Source organism: Mycteria americana, chromosome 5 (genome assembly GCF_035582795.1).
Source record: "Mycteria americana isolate JAX WOST 10 ecotype Jacksonville Zoo and Gardens chromosome 5, USCA_MyAme_1.0, whole genome shotgun sequence".
Taxonomy (NCBI): Eukaryota; Metazoa; Chordata; class Aves; order Ciconiiformes; family Ciconiidae; genus Mycteria; species Mycteria americana.
In genome coordinates, this window is record NC_134369.1 from 17,027,880 (window position 1) to 17,046,231 (window position 18,352).

Consider the following 18,352-nt stretch of genomic DNA (forward strand, 5'->3'; position numbering starts at 1 on the left):
CAAGGTTCCTGGGGAAAAAGACAAGTGTAATTAAAACCTGTCTCATCATGCATGCACACAGGGGAGGGCAAGCTGTGATTATAATGGTAACTGCTCCTAGCAGGTGTTTTTCTTTTAATGTGAGGTATTAAATGAAACTTCCTGTGTTTATTAACCCAGGTACTCTCCTGTATGCTTCTAACAGTGCCTCTGTCATGTGTGGCAAACAACGCTGAACTTGAACTATATCTTTCAGCACAAACTTTTGTCTTTAGAGGTACAAAACTACCTACTTTAGCTGAGACTGTTACAGGGACCTGCAGCACTGCTGATGCTGCAAATTCTTTTGCACTTTGTAGCTCTGGAGGTTGTTAGTTTTCCATGCTGAAGATCTCGGACTCGTTATGGCATGGTGGGGATCCTCCACAAGTGGTGGGGGAGAGGAGGAAACCCTGCCAGAAGCGCTGTCATCTGTTGCCTGCAACTGTGAGAGGATGAATGTGATCAACTACATTTTTAATAAAAAAGAGTCACAGAAGGGGAGGAGGCAGAGCTGGAGTTGGGCACCAGCTTTGGAGGTGGTTGGGGATAGTCTGAGCCTGATGTGTCACTTCAGAAGGGCAAGGTCCTGGGTGTGAAGGAGGAGGAAGCTTGGCTCCACTCTTCCCCCTACGATACTTGATAGTTCCCGGGCACCCCTAGCGCTGTGAGACTATGTGGGCTTTTATGAGTTTTATTTCAAGTTCATTTGTTATTTGCTGCCAGAATTCTCCCAAGGAATGTAGATAAGAGGTGGTAAATGGTGATTAATTTAGACAACCTAAGTAGAATACTCACGATGGGCTCCCCATGTAATACAAGAAAGTTAACGGCTTGCTGATACCCTTCTGTGAGTGAATTTGTAGCCTGGTTGTTTAATGGAGTGTTTAAAAATTGTTTTGGCAATAGCCTATGAATAATGTATACAGGAATAATGAAATACCTTACTGCTAAAAACTGCTGATATGCTGGGGAACTTTCCATCAGATGTGAGAACAATTTTGAAAGCATTGTCTTCTTGGGATGCCCTTTATTTATGGTTGCATTCCCTTTTTAGATACTGCGTGTGAAGATGCCCTCCGCCGCCTCTGCTTCTGTCTTCCAGCTTCACCTGATTCCCTTTGCTTCTGTCTGTAAAAGCTCCTGAATTTTGATGAGTTTAGGCTTTATTAAATGAGCCCCATAAGCATGGAGATATTTGCTGGGCAGCCTTCAGCCATTCTATGTATCTGCACCAAGGCACATTACATCAAAGGAAGATGGATGCTGGTTTTGTGTCATGGCAATGTCCCATGATGCAGGAAGCAGAAATAGGGCCAAGTGATTTGGAAAAAAAGACTGATGTTTCTTTTGCAGGTTTTTGAAGCATGGGCTCCTTGCATGAGATAAGCCACCCCAGAGCGCCACACATGGATGTTCAGATTTTGATGGACTTTGCAGTGTGAACCCAGCTCTGATGCCTCTAAATTTTCCCCCATGTCCTCCTCCAGCGCATGAGGCCTCTGAGTGCTTTGGCCATGAGTAGTGGGAAGTCGTCGTGATACTAAGCAACTAAATCTTGCTTGACCAAAGAGATTAGAAGATTTGAGAGTGAACCCCTGCTTGCAGGGGAGCTCTGGAGGTTGCCCTGCCTTAGCTGCAGGAGGAAAGAGGCCTCCTAAAAGACCCCAGGACATAGCTCATCAACAGTGCAGGCACATGGGGCAATCACAGTCTCCTCCTTTGCTCCTCATTTTGGCCCTCAGCTGCATTCCAGGAGACAAGAAAATTGTAGCTTTGTTTCTGATGTGGGGTTTTCCGCACCTGCACTAAAATGCATAAATATCACAGGAGGGCAGGTGAACACAGTATGTATCTTATCACTGTCCAGAGTGGTCTCAGCTGAGTGTATGGTAAGAGCAGACCCAGCTTGTGGAGTGTGTAGCTATGCGCCCTGCCTCTGCTGTGGCTTTGTTATGAGTAGCCTAGTGCTCATGCTGCATTTTTGTGTCTGGATTTACACAACGGAGCCCTGAGTCAAAATGTTTCCTGCAATATGGGTGGTATATTATTAGTGTAATGCTAGAACAAAACAACACGTGATTGATGTTGATATTAGTCAGCTGAGGAAGTGACATCCTCACCTGGGAGGCTGATGTGATGGGTTTTGAAATCATGTGGTGATGCCAACAGCAAGCTCCAGGCGTGAGGCTACAGGGCAGGAGAGAGAATGGGTTAGAAGAGAGGTTGTATCCTCAGGGTGATCTGCGACTGGCTAAAGCAAGAGGATTTTCCAAAATGAGAGGAAGATTTGCACTTCTATTGGCTTGTTTGCTGCTGGGATATTCCTGGGGCGTGCAGTATTTTCGCAGCTACAGGAAAGGAGGTGTATAAAAGGGGTTAGTCTAAACACAAGATAGGTGGCAAGGACCACCAGAGGAATTTGACTGATGGCCTAAATGTTTTTAATAGAAAAAATAAAAAGAAGAGGTATCTAAAACTTCTTCCATCTCCACCACCCAAAACCCATCCTGCCAACCAAGAAGTGTTTTCAGCAGAGAGGGTCACAAAGGTCTAGGCTGAGGATCACGGTCAAGTTCAACCAACCTTTCTCATGGTAGAACTGCTGCTAGCTGACAGTATACATGAAAGAGCAGCTTTCAAAAGGAAGGAGACAGTTCTGTTATGCCATTTATTCCACTGATGCTTCTGATGATCCTATTAATTTCTCTTTTTTTAATGTTTGTTTCTTTTAGGTGAAGAGTGAAGGCCCCAAACTGGTTCCCTTCTTTAAAGCCACTTGTGTCTATTTTGTCCTCTGGCTGCCAACTTCCAGTCCCTCCTGGTTCAGTGCCCTCATCAAATGTCTGCCCATCTTCTGCCTGTGGGTTTTCCTTTTGGCTCATGGAATTAACTTCTTAGTGTCACACCGGAGCGCCAGCCGCATCCTAGCGGGACTCATATTCTCAGCAGTGGGAGACGCCTTTCTCATCTGGCAGGAGCAGGGCTACTTCATTCATGGTGAGTGCAGTGTCAGTCCTAAAGGGAGGCCACTAAATAAAGGGATGCCATCTTTATTTAGTAATGAGTTGCTGGGCCACTTGTTTTGTTTATTCATGTACAGCTTAAGCCCCAGGCAGTGGGAAGCACTCATCCCTTGACTAAAATCCATCATGGTTAGAGGAGTCACACCATGGATGAATCTTTCTCTTGAGCTTCTCTTGAGGTCAGAGAGGTAATTGGGGCAGGTTTGGTTCCCTGGCACATGCTCACAGCATCTCAGCTGGCTGGAGCTGGGAAGGTGGCATGGGCAGAATCCCTAGGGGAAGAGAAGGAAATGCTTATGGCACTCGGCACCTCCCATGAAGGTATGGGAAGTATCTACCTCCTATCTCTCTGCAGGGAGATCTGTCAGCCCTTCACTACAAGGATCAGAAATAGGACACATGGTGCAAAGGTCCTCAGTGGAGAACAGTTGGAGAGGACCCTTATGTTTGATAGACAAGCCCGTAGCCTGGGAGAGGTGTTTAAGTGGATGCTAGAAACCAAAGCATCAGAAATCTTGTCCTACTTGCAGGTTCATCAGTATGAATCATGCAGCCCGTTGTACAAGACATGTCTGTTTTGCAAGACATGTAAATGATGGGGAATCAAGGACAAACCTTACCACAATGGCCTGTTTTCTCTACAGAAAGATCCACATGTCTCAGAGCAAAACAAGCTTGTTTTATTTCGCCAGCTTGCAGACTGGAACATAATGATTTAGATTAATCATTTAAAGCCACGTTGAACCTGCCTGCAGCAACACTCTCCCTGGCCTTGGACTGTCACAAGAAATCAGCAGCAGTTGAGTCCTTCACTAAACTGACTGGTGGGGTTTCTGTAGTTAATTTAACCAGCACAGGGCTCTCACGTAACACCCACCATTAACTGGCTGCTGTGACTGTCCCACTGGAAAATGTGATGAGATGTGGGAACTTTTCTGACTTGTGCTGTTGTCAGCTCTGAAAGTCAAAGGCTTATTTTTTCCCCCTTTCATGTATTTAGTTTTATTCTGGGATTCCCACAAGCTCTTTCTTTATGAGAGGGAAGTGTGGGAAATGCCAGATACGAAAGGCCAAATGCTCTGAATCTGGTTTTAATCCTGCTTCCCAAGGGCTTATCCCTATCTCATTAAAAGTTCATGTAAAAATTTTTACTGATTTTGGTGGGGTTTAGATTAGGCCCTGAGGATTGGATCTATCCGGCTAAACCTTGGGCATGTTGCTGAGGAGCTCCAGCCTTCCCTTGGGGTGCCATCCCCTCTGTGCTGAGTGTTGGCATTCCCACTGATGGGCCTCCTCCTAACAGGGGTACCCGTCTCAGCACAGTTCGCCTCAGCCTGACTGCTTGTGCTTCGTTTCTGCCTCCTGGAGTTGCTCCTTGAGCTGTGGCTTGGAAAACATTCAAGGCCTGATTCTTACCATGACTGTTTTTGTACATGGACTGTTCTGAGCTTCTCCATTCCCATGTAGCTGGGATATCTCTGAGTCCCCTCTCCAATTTAGTGCTAGAGGAAGGTCAACCAGTCATGGCAATTCAGTATCTGGTTAATGTGTTTTAATCTGCAAATAAGTTGGATTTTTGACCCTAGTCTCACAACTGAGAAGTGTTGCTTTGTGGGTTTAGACACATTTTTCTTCTTAAGGAGAAGAAAAGCTCTCTTGGAACATTTTGAAAATCTCAGCCTTCATCCTGGCTGTCTCCTGCCTGCCTCAGTCTGTGCTAATCCGAGCTACCATCTTCCACAGTGAAGTGTTAACATTTGCATTTCAGCTGTTAGCAGATGAAGTGCACTACCCCACTTCATCCTTCACCTCTCCTGCAAAACATATTTTCTCCTATTTAAAACTCAGCAGGCTGCTGTTGTTGACAACTGACAATATTAAACCTTTTGACATCATCACTTGTGGGAATTTGAAATTTCAGGAGAATAAGAGGAAATACTAGATAAAAATGTACTTTCTGTTCAATTTCTATGGCTTTTAGGCTGAAAAAAAGGGTTGGGAACTGGACTGATTTGAATAGCTTTTGAGACAATGAGTTTATAAAAGGACATTTGTTCATTACTTTATAGGGAAGTGAGAGCCTGGGAACCTACTCCTGGCACACTTGACTTTTTTTCATTTTTGCTGTTTCAGTCCACTAATAACATGCTATTTTCTGACTAGTGTCTTACTGCATGTAGAAGATACTTTACAGTGTTAACATCCACCTCCTTTGATAGCAGGCACTTAGAAACAATTTATGCATTTGGTGAAGAAGACAGGGACTAACAAAAAGGACTTATTGCCAGCCTGAGGGGAAAATCCACGGGCAGGGAGGGGGAAGGAAGCGGACAGAGAGGAGAAGGGCTAATCTGCCTGATGTGGTTGGGAGGGCCAAGTCAAAGGCTGAGAAACGCAAGAGAAATGCACCCCTCTCCCTGTGCAGCCATCACAGGTTTCCCCAGTTCCTGGCTTGATTTGTGGGTGTTGAATGAGCAAATCTGGGAGCTGACTCTCTTGTTTGTGACCAGCCTCACCACATATCACAGAACTCCTCCTGCCTTTCTGGGCTTCTGCTTGGCTGCCACATCCTGTCCTCCTCCTCCTCATTGCCAGCTGCCTGCATGAAAGACAACACATTCTTCAGTTCCCTGTCCCAGAACTCTTCATGTAATGCCATTGAAGGAAAAACCACTCCTCACTGCTAGGGCAAAGTAACCTTCTTCTCCTGACCGCCCCCAGGGCTCTAACCTTTCCTGCACTATAACACTATAAACAGCTCTTGTCCTAAATCCCTCCTCAGTTTCCTCAGTGCTGTGCCCATGATGTGTAATAGCTCTGTGACACACCAACTTCTCATTGCCCTCCTTTGCACTTCTCTTCCTTCCCCTTCATACTGTCCATTTTCTCCAGCCTCACCTTGCAGACCAGATCCCCACCAGCCCCCTCCCTCCTGCGGGTTCCTCTCTCATCCCACCATGGCTGAGCTTTCAGTGGATGTCCGACCTGGTCCTCCTCAAAGGCAGGGAGACACTTCCCCTTCTTTGAGCTGCCTCAACACAAGAGTATTAGGATGAAGAAATGTCTGCCAGCAGCAGGTTTTAGTGACTGCCCTTTACACCACAGCATCATGCTGTAAATGTAAACAAGGGTCCTGCTGGAGGACTCAGCTTCCCAGATCCTTTTCTCCATTTCGTGCTTTAGAGATGCATGAAAACTTCCAGCTACTGTAATAACCTTGCCAGGATAAAGTGGGACGGCCTGCAGCTGCACCATGTGTTGGTGTGGGAACAAGGGGACCAGAGGAGCTGGACTCATTGTCTGCAATTGGCATAACTAGTAGTCAGCAGCTGTGCCAACACATTGTGACACTTTTTGTCAAATGGATTAGTGGCAAGTGAATAACATATGGGTGGTACCTTCTAACACCCACATCTGGCATTTTTCAGGGGTGTTGCACTTCAAAGGGAAGCTGGCATTTTGTTTTCACTGATTGATTCCAGCTAAGGTCCATCTGAATCTTGCAAATAGCCATAAAATTGTTGGCAGATCACATTGGTGCAGTCCCTGAAATATGCCAGTTGCTTTTTTCCAGCTTAGGTTTCTCCTAGCTATAGGCAGAGATGGAGTAGAAGCCAGATTTAGTCCCTGAGTGCCTTTGGGTTTCTGGCTAAATACAGTCAGGCTTTGTGTCTGGGTTCGGAGGGATCGGTATCTTTTTTCACATTTTGTTCCTACACTGCTCTGATTCCAGCCTTCCTGTTCCATGCGACCTATGAGCAAAACACTTCGGATAGTTAGAGGGGGTGATCTTTGGTCTGCCTTGCCCCCACCCTTCTGTCCAAAGCAGGGGGGGGGAGGAACCACCTGAAAAACAAGCTTTGTTCCTTCTGCAGCAGCTTAGTTCACCTGGCCTCTCAGCAAAAAGGCTTGCATCACAAGAGTCGTACTTGGCTGCCGTCGTAGGTGTGCTGGGGCTTTTTCTTAGGGCGGGAGCTTGGTGCTAAGGCTGATCTCCTATGCACAGATTTTTATATTAAAATGGTCCCAAGTGGCCAGTATGGCTCCCGCTTAAAGTGTTAAGGGTTGTAACACTGCAAGTACATCTAAGCCTGTGCTTGTTGTGGTATATTTAAAACCCAGTATAGCCACGTATTTTCTTCTGCTACCAACTGCCAGTCACTGATGAAAGGTCACACTTGCTATGTCAATGCCTCTTTCCAGGTCTGCTGATGTTCGCCATCACACACATCCTGTATTCTTCAGCCTTCGGCATGAAGCCTTTGGACCTCAAAGCCGGCTTGTTGATGGGCCTTGTTTCCAGTTCCTGTTATGCCTTCCTGTACTCCTACCTCTCAGGCCCATTCACCTACCTGGTAGCCGTCTACATTGCCTTGATTGGCTTCATGGGCTGGCGAGCAGTCGCCGGCATGCAGCTGTGCAATGACCTCTGGACATGGACCAAGCTCTCGGCCTGCATCGGTGCGATGCTGTTCATGGTGTCGGATCTGACCATTGCACTTAACAAGTTCTGCTTTCCTGTGCCCTACTCGCGCTTCATCATCATGGCTACTTACTATGCAGCCCAAATGCTTATTGCACTGTCGGCTGTAGAGAGCAGAGATGAAGAGGACTTCAGAAAGAGGAGCTAGGTGGAGTGCCAATAGTCTGTGAACAACGTGGGTTATATCTCAGGTGCTGTAGCTGCATTCACCCCTGAGAGAGATCTCCATTTCTCTAGGCACATTGGTGATGTTGATTTTGCTTCTTTGAAGCACTACCTTTGGGGCTTTTTTTTGAACGGCTTTCTCTGAATACAGCTTACTTCAGTGTGGAGTCCACATCAGAAAGCTTAGACTGTCCCTGAAGTAGCTACCCATTCAACTTTTCCTCCTTGGAAGTGGTGTACTACTGCATTTTACTTATTAGTCTTGAAACTGATGCTGAATGTCTGGGAAGACGAGGGCTGATGGAAAGGAGGTTTGGCCATGCACTGTGCTAGAAGACTTGCTTTCAATAGTAGGCAGACAGGCACAGATCTCTGCTAAAGTCATAGGTAAAAATTAATTTAACTGATTTGTGTCTCTTTTTGTGCATTACAAACTCAGTACACAAACTGGAGCTATTGCCTTTGCTGAAAGGAAGCCTGGAGGTAGAGTAAAAACAGCATATCCAGATGAGGGCTGAGCTTTGGAGTCAACGACACCATGTGGGGCAGCCCCCAGCAGAACCAGAATGAAAGCAAAACACCAAGCAGAGAGCACAGAGCAAGAGGTGCGCTGACATGCAGTGCTGTATGCTTTGATCGCAGCCGATCGCTGCTCCCGGGCAGGTCTGCAGGTGCCTGTCAGCATCGCCGCGTGTGGCAGAACTAGGAGTTTGGTGGGATTTCAGGGACATCTAGGTAGCCAGGCCAGTACATTCTCCCCCGCCATGCGTGCGCAGTTACACGGTGTCTGCAGCCACCAGTGACAGCTTAGATGTCATGGGCACATGAGGAACTTTGATTTTTACAGCAGGACTTTGAGCACGTGTCTTACTAATGTATGTCCTAATTGTCCTTAGTATGTCAGACAGGAATCTAACCTTTATGCCTTTCTTCCCCAGTATCCTAACAAATAATATTCCATAGACTCATTAAGCTTTGCAGTACTGCTGCTTGCAGTATCTTTCAGATCTTTGTGTGAGCATTTCCTGTGGTCAAGGCCCTGATTTTGGATGTAGATTGTTGTTTTTTGCCAGCTGGTGGTAAACAATCAGCTTTGCACCCCTTGTTTTTGGAAAGCCCCTTTTCAGCAGAGCTTCCTGAAAGGCACTGTCCTGTGTGTTTGAAGTGCCTGCCACTTCCCTCTCAAACTCACATGGACGCAGTGAGAATGTGAGAGCCATAGGGCTGGGAAAACCTGTTTAATTCTGATCCAAATTCTTTGGTTGGTTTGTCTGCCAATCTGCTGAAGCAAGATTACTTCTGACTTCAGACTAGATCTAAAAAGATCTAGGAAGATGTTACCCTGATTTTTAATCCAAGTTCATTTGTGATCATATGTGTATTTTTTCCTCTTATTTAGGATATCTAACAGCAAGCTCTGTTTCTGTTTGAAACGATCTTGAATGTGCTTTTTCCTTCTGTCCATCCTGGGGCTGTTCCCATGGGCTGAGATGCTCCCCCAATGGCTTGTTTTAAGACATGAGTGCACTCAGGTGTGCAAAGGAAGCTTGCTGGGGGTTTCTGCACCTCTTCAAACCTGCAGTTAAACAGGGACAACCACAACAGACTGCACGACTCAAATCCATGCATGCCCCAACATACATGGCCCAATGCATGCATGCCCCAATGCTCACAGGGGCAGAGCGAACAGGAGGGGCAGCCCTCCAGACCAGCCTCGTGGGCTGAAAATCACCACCGTCTCCATACCTAACATACCCAGACCATTCCAGGCAAAAGCCTGGCACTGAGTCCCTGGCACGGTTGGCAGAGAAGGAATTCCTCTTTGCGAGGAGTGCGGCAGGGTCAGGGGGCAGCTGAGGCAACCCCGCCAGCCCTGCTAGCTTTTCCCTTGATGAGAGGTGCTAAGTGGGTGTCCTGCTCCTCCCCAGCCTTGCGTGGTGGGACGGGGTGTGCAACAGGTATTGCCTCCCCATGGCTTCTGCATTAGTGCAAATGCAGCCAGCGTTACAAAAATCTAGGTTAACCATCCTGACCCCGTGGAGTCATCTGCTGCTCTTCAGACAGAGATCAGAAAGGTCGGCTACATTATTGAGAGGGAAAGCATTGTAAATAGCACAGCCCTGTGTAATCTCTTCCCTTTAATGCTGTTGTGTAATATTGTCAGTAGTCATTCACTGGCACACCAGGGCCTGTCTGGAGTAAACTGGTAAGGGAATTTAGAGCCGTAAAACATCTTCATTCATCAGCATTGCTTATCTCCTGGCCGCAGCTTGAACCCTGCAGTGTAGCTCTCTGCGGATGTCACCTGCTGTTACTCAGCTTGACTGTTTGCAAATCTCTTCCTGCAACAGACTGACCCAGCTAAGAGGAAATCTAAGCATTTGGGGTGAACCCCACCGTCCTCCCAGCAGGTCAGCAAACAGCACATTTCAGTCTGGTTTACAGCTCCTTGTCATGGGTCGGTCTAGAACACTCAGTCCTTAGCTGGCAGTTCTTCAGAGGAGCCCCCCACGCCCTGAGCTTCCCTTTGCTTTGAGGAAAATGTGTGTGCATGATAAAGTAACCTTTATTTAAAAGTTAGAATTTTGATTTTCTCTTTCTTCCCCTCTAGAAATGAGTAGTCTTCAATTTCCTGAAGATGGCTGAGCTGCTTTTCTGCGTGCTTTTTCATCGTGGCTTGCTTTGTTATCCCGCTCCACCATCAGCCACCGGATATTTGCAGAAAAGGATCTTTTAAGTGTAATTAGGAGGCCTGCCCTCTCCTCTCCACTAGCCATCAGAGGTGCAGTTTCTGGTGGCAGAGGTCTCTGGGTGGCTCTCACTGGGACAGCAGAAACATGTGCAGCCCAAGTGGGCTATTGCTCCTCAGCTGTCCCCTCACTTGGAGCGGGCTGGCTGGGACGCATCCTGGCCAGCCACGCTGGCTCTGTCCCAGTGCTGCAATGGCTTCAGCCTTCCCTGGAACGTGAGGCAGAGCCCTCAGCATACGAAGTCAGGGAGAGTCCTGGCGGGCTCAGAGGTTCGCCAGCGGAAGTCTCTCAATCTTCAGAATCTCTCTCCCGCTCTGCATTCCTCCTTTTAATCCATATTACTTGAATGAGACCATTTTCCTTGAGGGTCTTTCCTGCTGGGAAGAGACCAGCTGCTGTGGACACTGATTTGACACAATACTGAGTTTCATAAACCCTGAGAAACACTAAGCAGTTGCCGACAGTCTGTTAAATACCTTTTCTTGGGATTAAAACTGTTCCCTCAATCCCAGCAAGGGCAATCTTCACTTTGAAAGGGAGCAAACAGGAGGTGGGAACGATGTGACCGTGGCACTGCCTTTGTGGACCTTCCTCTTGTTTCTTTGCACTGTAAAACTGTGAGGCTTGATCCATTCTTCTCCTTTGCAAGGGTACTGACACTCTTTTTAGTCTTTGAGAAGCACCCAGTCTTTGGCCCAGGGACATTACAGAGGGAATGAAGCACCCCAGTGGTGTAGCGTGCCTAGCCCCAGCAGGATCAGCTCCTTTGCTTGCTAAGTACAGAGGCTTCCTTTTCAGACTGCTGTATTCCAACACCCCTCTGCAGTTCCCATCTGTGGTCACTTGAGGTTACTTACACACATGGTCCAGTTACTTTTGCTCTCTTTCCTTTCTGTAGTTATCACCCTCTTGGAGATCCTTTGGCTCCTTATTTGGACAAATAAAAGATGTAGCACATTTATTTCACCCTTGTATTTCTTTCTGTAGATGGATCCTCCTCTCACAGAACTCCCAGTGAAGTCAGAGAAGCAATGCTAATTGCATCTGGTTTTTAAATGCTAGTAATGCTTCAGGGCTGTGCCAGTCACACTGATGTCAGCAGGGTGAAGCTGGTGTAGAAATGGCAGGTTGAGAAGAGCAAAGCCAGAGGATTTTAACAGCTTTACTCCTACTCTACCAAGAAAGTGATATTCGTGCTTAATACCTGGCTTCTTACTCCTTCATACTGAGGCAACTGTAATACTGATCGGTTTAAGAATTACTCTAACATGGCTTATAAGTAGATTGCTGAAGGTTTCCTGTTGTAATCAGTGGAGGTAATGGATATATTTTTACACAAGTATATAAAATTCCCAAGACAAACTTTGCAGAATTTTGTAGTGGCTCTTCGAAGTTTTCCAGTCCCATAGTTTGACACTAACACCTGTATGTTGTCAGCTTGCTCTCATGGTAATTTTGGGAGCTGTTCTGGAAGAAGCGGATCAAAGCAAACAGCAACTGTAAAGCTCAGTGGCAGGTGCCTCTTTCTCTTGCTTGGTTTCTGGATACAGACAGGGGCTCTTTTAAGCAGAGGCATCATAACTGCATTCTTGGAAGATGATGGGAAATTGCCGACTTCTCATGACAGAAGTCCTCCTGGGTACTTCTGCCTTTTATCCATGCTTGCTCCTTTTGTGGCCTTGGGTAAGTCACTTAAATTTTCTGGGGCCAGGTCCTCATGTGGTGTAAAAAGGCAAAAGTATATGAGGGCCAGTGCTGTGCCAAGTTACAACAGCAGGGGACCAGGCTCTCACCCCATTTCTAAAATGGGGGTATCAGCACTTACCTACCTCACAAGGATGCTGTGAGGATTAATGCTTATACAGCGCTTTGAAGATGTAAAGTGCTATATAAGTCCCGAGTATTATCCTACCTTAGTGTTAAAAATGCTTTTAGGGATCTGCAGGACTTCTCTTAAAGCATGGAATGTGTGACTGCCTTTTCACTTTGCATCAGATGGAAAGCAAATGCAAAATATTTATTCATATTGGTTAACAGGATGGGCTCAGCTGCAGTTGAACTCTGAGGAGGGTTTAGCTTAAAAGTCTGAACTCTAATTTCAGTTTTGCATATGGCTTTTAGTTCTTCTAAAAGCCTCAACCAAATTTTTAGATGTCAACCTTGCATCCAAATTTTGCAGTCTGGTCTTATCCCTGACTGTTAGCTAGAATAAACCTAATCCAGCCAAAACACAGTGCTGTCACAATCTGCTATGGCTGTTGAAAAGACTGGAACAGAAAATGAAGTTATTCTGTTTGACCTTCATTCTGCAGAAGGTCAGCTAGGTTTCATGGATGAATGAAATTAATGAATTAATTTCTGTGATTGTAAGTTTTACTGGCTTTAAAATCAGCAGAGAGGGAATGCCTTGATGGAATCAATAAGGTCAGAACATCCTTCTTGAATGAATTACTTTTCACCTGAATCAAAGAAATAGCAGGTTCTGTAGTGAAGGAAGTGTTTGTACCACTAGTCCTAGGGCCCAGAACAAAAAGTTGATCTAGAAATATAGCTCTAAACCATCACCGTGTTCTCAACTAGTATAAAAATGTCACTGTTCACTGATTTCAAGTCTGGACCACAGCTAGAAACTACTTAGTTCTGGTAGCACTAGCTGCTGTACAAACACAAATGAAGGCGAGGAATTGCACACCAAGGAATGTGAGCTGTGTGCATGTGAAACGGACCATAATTTTGAAGCAGCTGCAGTAAAATCTTATCTTAATATGAACTCAGAAGCAAATACAATGCAAATTTTTACAGTTTCTTTAAAATGTTTGACGGGGTTTAGTTTTCTTAGTTTGGAGGAAATTTTATTAATGTTATTTTATTTTTGCTGTTATTGTAAAGAATAAAAATATACCACTCTAGGTAGACTACAGATGAAAAAAGGTGGCCAGTTGGCAGGAATGGCAAAGCTTCTGTGGCTTGTATTGTTTCTGTGGTGACACTACGCTGCTGTAGGATGGGCTACGGGAGCGGTGTGGCGGCTCAACAGTGAGGCTGAAGCCCAAGGCCAGTCTCGTACAAGAGGGATGCAGGGGCTGAGCCACCGAGACTGCAGCGGGAGCACGACTGGGCCAATTTGGATCGGTCAAAGGACAGAGGGCGCATCAGGAAATAAAAGAAACCTTCTCCTGACAGATAAAAAGCAAGAAACCAAAGCCAGCCCGTTGGTGCTGAATCAGTACAAACACACGTACCGAGACCTTGCTCGTGCAGGCTCCTGCTGGACCAGGCCTTGCTCCCAGTTCACCTGGGGAGGCTTGCTCCAAAGCCTACGGTGCCGGCAGGGTCAGGCCGGCAGAACCCGACGCTTTGTTAAATAAAACTCCAAAAATGAGAAAACAAAACAAAAACAAGGAAGGGAAAGGAAAATGCCGTGGGGTAAGCGGTAGTTCTGCCCGGCCGAGGCCGCAGACTGGCTGGTCTGTCCCGAACGCTAGTCGCCATGCCTTGTACCCACGCGAGCCTCTGGCTCCAGCCCTTCTCCCACGCGTTCCAGGCAGAGCGCACTGAAAGATGTGACCCAGGCAGCTGCTCTCCCCCAGGGAGTCAAGCATCTTGCCACGTCTGAAAGTCTCTAGCGCTTACTTCCTTTACTGTGATTGTAAAGGTCACCACATGCAGTACAGCCACTTGGTCTGGGATCTTTTCTTAACACGTTTTTATGCTGATTTTATTATTTTAATTCTTTGTTTGGAATGTATTTTTTTTCTCATTTCTTCTGTGTGTAACAGCAATTAAAATATTAATTTACTGGGTATTTTTACTGTGCAGATACTGTGTCCCCTTGCTCATTTTCTGTTTTTACTGTGTCCCCTTGCTCATTTTCTGTTTCCGTGACAGTTTCAGCATGGAGTATGTAGCCAACTGAGCCTCTGTGGCGGGCAGCTTTGTGTCACCGCTATGCCCATCAGTCGTGTGGCTCTGCCCTGGAGCTACCCAGCGCCCTGCTGAAGCTAACGCTAACCGTAGTCCTGTCTGGGGAACCCTGAAACACACCCATGTTCACCCCACAGAGCACATCCAACACAAACTGACCGAGCACCACCGCGACGACGGCACCTAGCTCGCGTTGCAACACGTCCCTGGTGCCCTGGGATGCCGAGCCCTGAAGCGCGCTCGCCCCTTGCTGCTACAGCCGATCCCATGTACAATGGCTGTTTGTCCACACCTCCAGGGAGAAGGCAGCTTGCTGCAAAGGATTGCTCTGGGAAGGTTGCTCACCGCCCAGAAATCCCACACAAATGGCCAAGTCTCTCTCCCCGCCCCCCCCCCCCCCCCCCCCCCCCCGCAAAATTTTCAGGAGGAAAAAGTAGGGTAGTATGGACATTTGTCTCTGGTCGGGGATCTGATGCCAGTTTCTTCAGCTGTTTGATGCAGCGGCACAGATATTTGGTTTCATTAATCCCGAACCAGGCCATCTGTCACCAGTGGAACAGGTTTCAAGGATTTATAGCATAGAAACACGGAGTGTGTAACTGCTCCCAGTCCATTAAATGGATCTGCTTGCAGGCTTAACAGAGACTCCTTCATACTCCCTTTCTGAAGTGGGGTGGTTCCTGATGTGAGAATGAAACAGTACCAGGCAGAAATACTACCAAATTCTTTTCAAAGCATCCTAAAGGGGTTAACAGCCGGCAAAAGCGAGTGCTACTTTCCTCTTTCTTTAATTTGCTCTTTTACAATTCCTTTCAAAAACTTAGAGGCCTGCTGGGAGGAGCATCCTGTTTCCTCATACCTCCTTCCTAGCTCCAGATGGAACAAAGGTGGCAAAATATTGTCAGACTGAGTGTGTGTCTGTGGCTGGCCACTGCTCTGCTTTTATTCCACAACTGGCTCCTGGAAGAATTCACTCTAATTAGAAGAACCAGCACCAATGTATATATATGCATATTGATCTATCTGTCAATCTGTTGATCCTTCAATGGTTCAGATATTCTGTAATTCCTTATCTAGTCTTGGCCACCAGCAGTGAAGTTCCTGGACCCTTCCGGATCTCAAGTTTTACCTTCTACAGCCAGCTCTTTCACAAAGTGACTCCCTCATTGGCAAAGCTGCAGACTGTATTTACTTTCTTGGTATTGCAAGGATGTAAGTACTTCAGATTTATGGCTTACTCTATGTTTATATACAATCTGACGTAATGAAGCCTAGATCATCATGGAGGTCCTGCTGGGCTATCTGGGCACATGGAGAAAGAACCCAAGTCTCCTCTTGAACTCAGAAGCAGGATTCTCATTGACCAGTGCAAAAGCAAACTGGTCTATAGAAGAGAGAACGGCAATCTTTGGCTCCTTTTATTACCATTAAGATACATTAGCAGATGGTATTAGAAATACCACCTTTAACAGGCACCCTGCTGTCCGAAACCACTTAGAGGGAAAGAAGACGGAAACATCAGAAATGTCCCTGCTGAGCAGAAGCCCCACTCTACCACCTCGTTTAACCAACCATTACAGAAGCCAAGGGCAGTTGCATTTTGAGCCACACAAAGACAAACGACACAGCCACAGTGTCCTGGTTTCAGCTGACAGAGTTAATTTTCTTTATAGTGGCTGGTATGGGGCTCTGTATTATCACCACTGTTTTCAGCACAAATCCAAAGCATAGCCCCATACCAGCCACTACAAAGAAAATTAACTCTATCTCAGCTGAAACCAGGACACACAGCAATGCTGTTCTGCATGCTGGACCAGGCAGAGCTAGTTCCACTAATTACATCTTGTGTTTTGACTCCTGCAAACTTTCTGTCACTGTGGTCAGGAGGCTTTTATCACCTTTTTCTTAAGAAAAAAGAAAAAGGAGTAAGTGCCATAATTACTGCAACCGACCCTATGTTTTGAGTGCAAGTCTCACAAAGTTCTGGCTAAAAAGCTTTATAAAGCTTTCCACTGTATAAAGGAAAAAGTTGTTTGGTCACAGTTTTTGTAGGAAGTGAACAGTTCAAATTTAGGGAGTTCTCATTTTCATTCTCATTTCCCCTTGTTCAGTTCATCACTGTTCCCAATAATTCACTTTGGGCCTAACAGGCTTTGTGTTCTCTGCAACCTGCCACCTCCCAGCCTAAGGAAAATGATATTCAGAAATTCACCCCTTCTGAGCTACAACAGCAGGACGGATGCTGCTGTGTGTCACAGAGGTGGAGCAACGCCCTATTTGCTTTTGCAAATATTCAGAAAAAGGCTAAAACTGAAAATATGGCTAAGCAGCAGAATGCAAGTGTCCTTCCTTAAAGAAGAGAGACAGAAGAGCATACATTAAGAGAAGTGGAGACAGATATTTGAAAAACAGAGGTTTAGCTCCCATGGAATCAGCATAGAAATCAGCAACTGAGACTCCTGCAGAGCTATTCCAATCAGCAGATTTGCTCATCCCTTAGATCACTCGTTACTCCTTTCCCTTAGGACAGCCTGTCACCAGGTAAAGACCATTGAAAGTCTCTAAAAAAAAAAAGTCCCTGAAGAAAGGTTTCCAAGTCCTGGTCTGAAGGAGCTCCGGCCTAACAAAGAGTGCTTTCAGACAAGGTACGATGTCCTCCAGCCTACAGCACCTGACTCCAGGCAGTAACAACACCTCTTCCAGAACTAAAATCAGCAAGAATATAGTTCCTGAGATCTAAAATAAACCTGCAGCTAAGCTCGGTTTGAAGTGAATCCCTTATCTCCTACAGTCAGTTCTACAGTCTCTTATTCCTGCTTTCCCACCTCACTCAGCTGCAAGTAGCCCTAGCAGCAGAGAGACCCTCCTAAGAGACTGCCCAGGTCAAGGCAAGGAGGAGCCTGAAGCAGCCTCAGAAATAGGCTCCCATTAAGGAATCTAAATATAAATTAGCACCTCACCCACACAGTGCTTTGGTAAGCCTTGTTCCTTAGCTAGCTCTGCCTGTAAACAGGCTGCTTTGAACAACTTTGCAGGGGTATGTTCCTATTATAACAGTCTTCACCTCAAGAAGCTCTGTGTGGGAAGGCAGAAGGTAAGTCCTGCCTAGCATCAGATCTCTGAGGGGACAGTAAGCAGCTCTTGTGCCCCTTAGGCATGCCTGCCCGCCCTGAACATAGGTGAGCAGTGCTGCCAGGGCTCCTCTTGCATCAGCCCAGTGGCAGCGAGGCCAGGGAACGCTCCCACTGGTTTTAGGGACTAGGAAACTGTCCTCTAGCTGTGGCTTGAAACTGTGGCTTCAGAGAGGAGTGTATCATGGAGCGCTGGAAGTGGGAGACCCAATAACACCAGGAATTCTTAAGAAATGGTAAAGAACTGCTTTCAGTCTTTTAGGTGGGCAGTGGCTGGCTTCAGTGAAAGAAGTGTTGCATGCATCCTACACACAAAGACAGATGAATTTGCTTGAAAATCAGAGCAGGAAACCCAGTGTGCATATCCTTTCCCTCCATGGACCCACACTGAGCTACTTCCGCATTAGAAGAGAGACCCAAACCCTGGGGGGTACTCAGCAGGCTGTCCAGAAGCAACGATCACAGACAAAAATAACCTTAAAAGATCTTTCCAAATATAGTCCCTCATTATTGGTGCTGTATCAGTTTCATTTCAAGCTGTGCCTGGCGGTGTCTCTCCCCTGTTCCCTTTAAGAGAACACCAACAGGTCCTGAGGCACCAGGGCCTTTCTCTTAGAAAGGGAGAATGGGGGAAACATACTTTGGTGTCATGACAGACAAAAGGATGGAGACTTCTTGCTCTCAAATGTTTAACCCTGAAGGCTCCCTAGTTAATCAATCATAAGCAGGGTGAGCTTACCAGGAGCTGATGAAACTCACAGGACACAGCTGTTTCAAGGCACTGCTGTACATATTGTAAGACCACTCTGCAAGCTTTAAGTTGGGCATGGTGACGTGGGGAAACCATGTGTGGGG

The 18,352-nt window shown here is 46.4% G+C and overlaps 1 protein-coding gene across 1 annotated transcript in view; it reads left to right on the forward strand.

Annotated features, from left to right (window-relative positions):
- Positions 1-13,840, forward strand: part of TMEM86A (transmembrane protein 86A) — a 30,310-nt gene extending 16,470 nt beyond the window's left edge. The window contains exons 2-3 of the mRNA XM_075502290.1: positions 2,754-3,018; positions 7,248-13,840. Of these exons, the coding sequence (XP_075358405.1) occupies positions 2,754-3,018; positions 7,248-7,675 (693 nt within the window). The 3' untranslated portion in view covers positions 7,676-13,840. The remainder of the gene's footprint in view (positions 1-2,753; positions 3,019-7,247) is intronic.
- Positions 13,841-18,352: the final 4,512 nt, after the last annotated feature.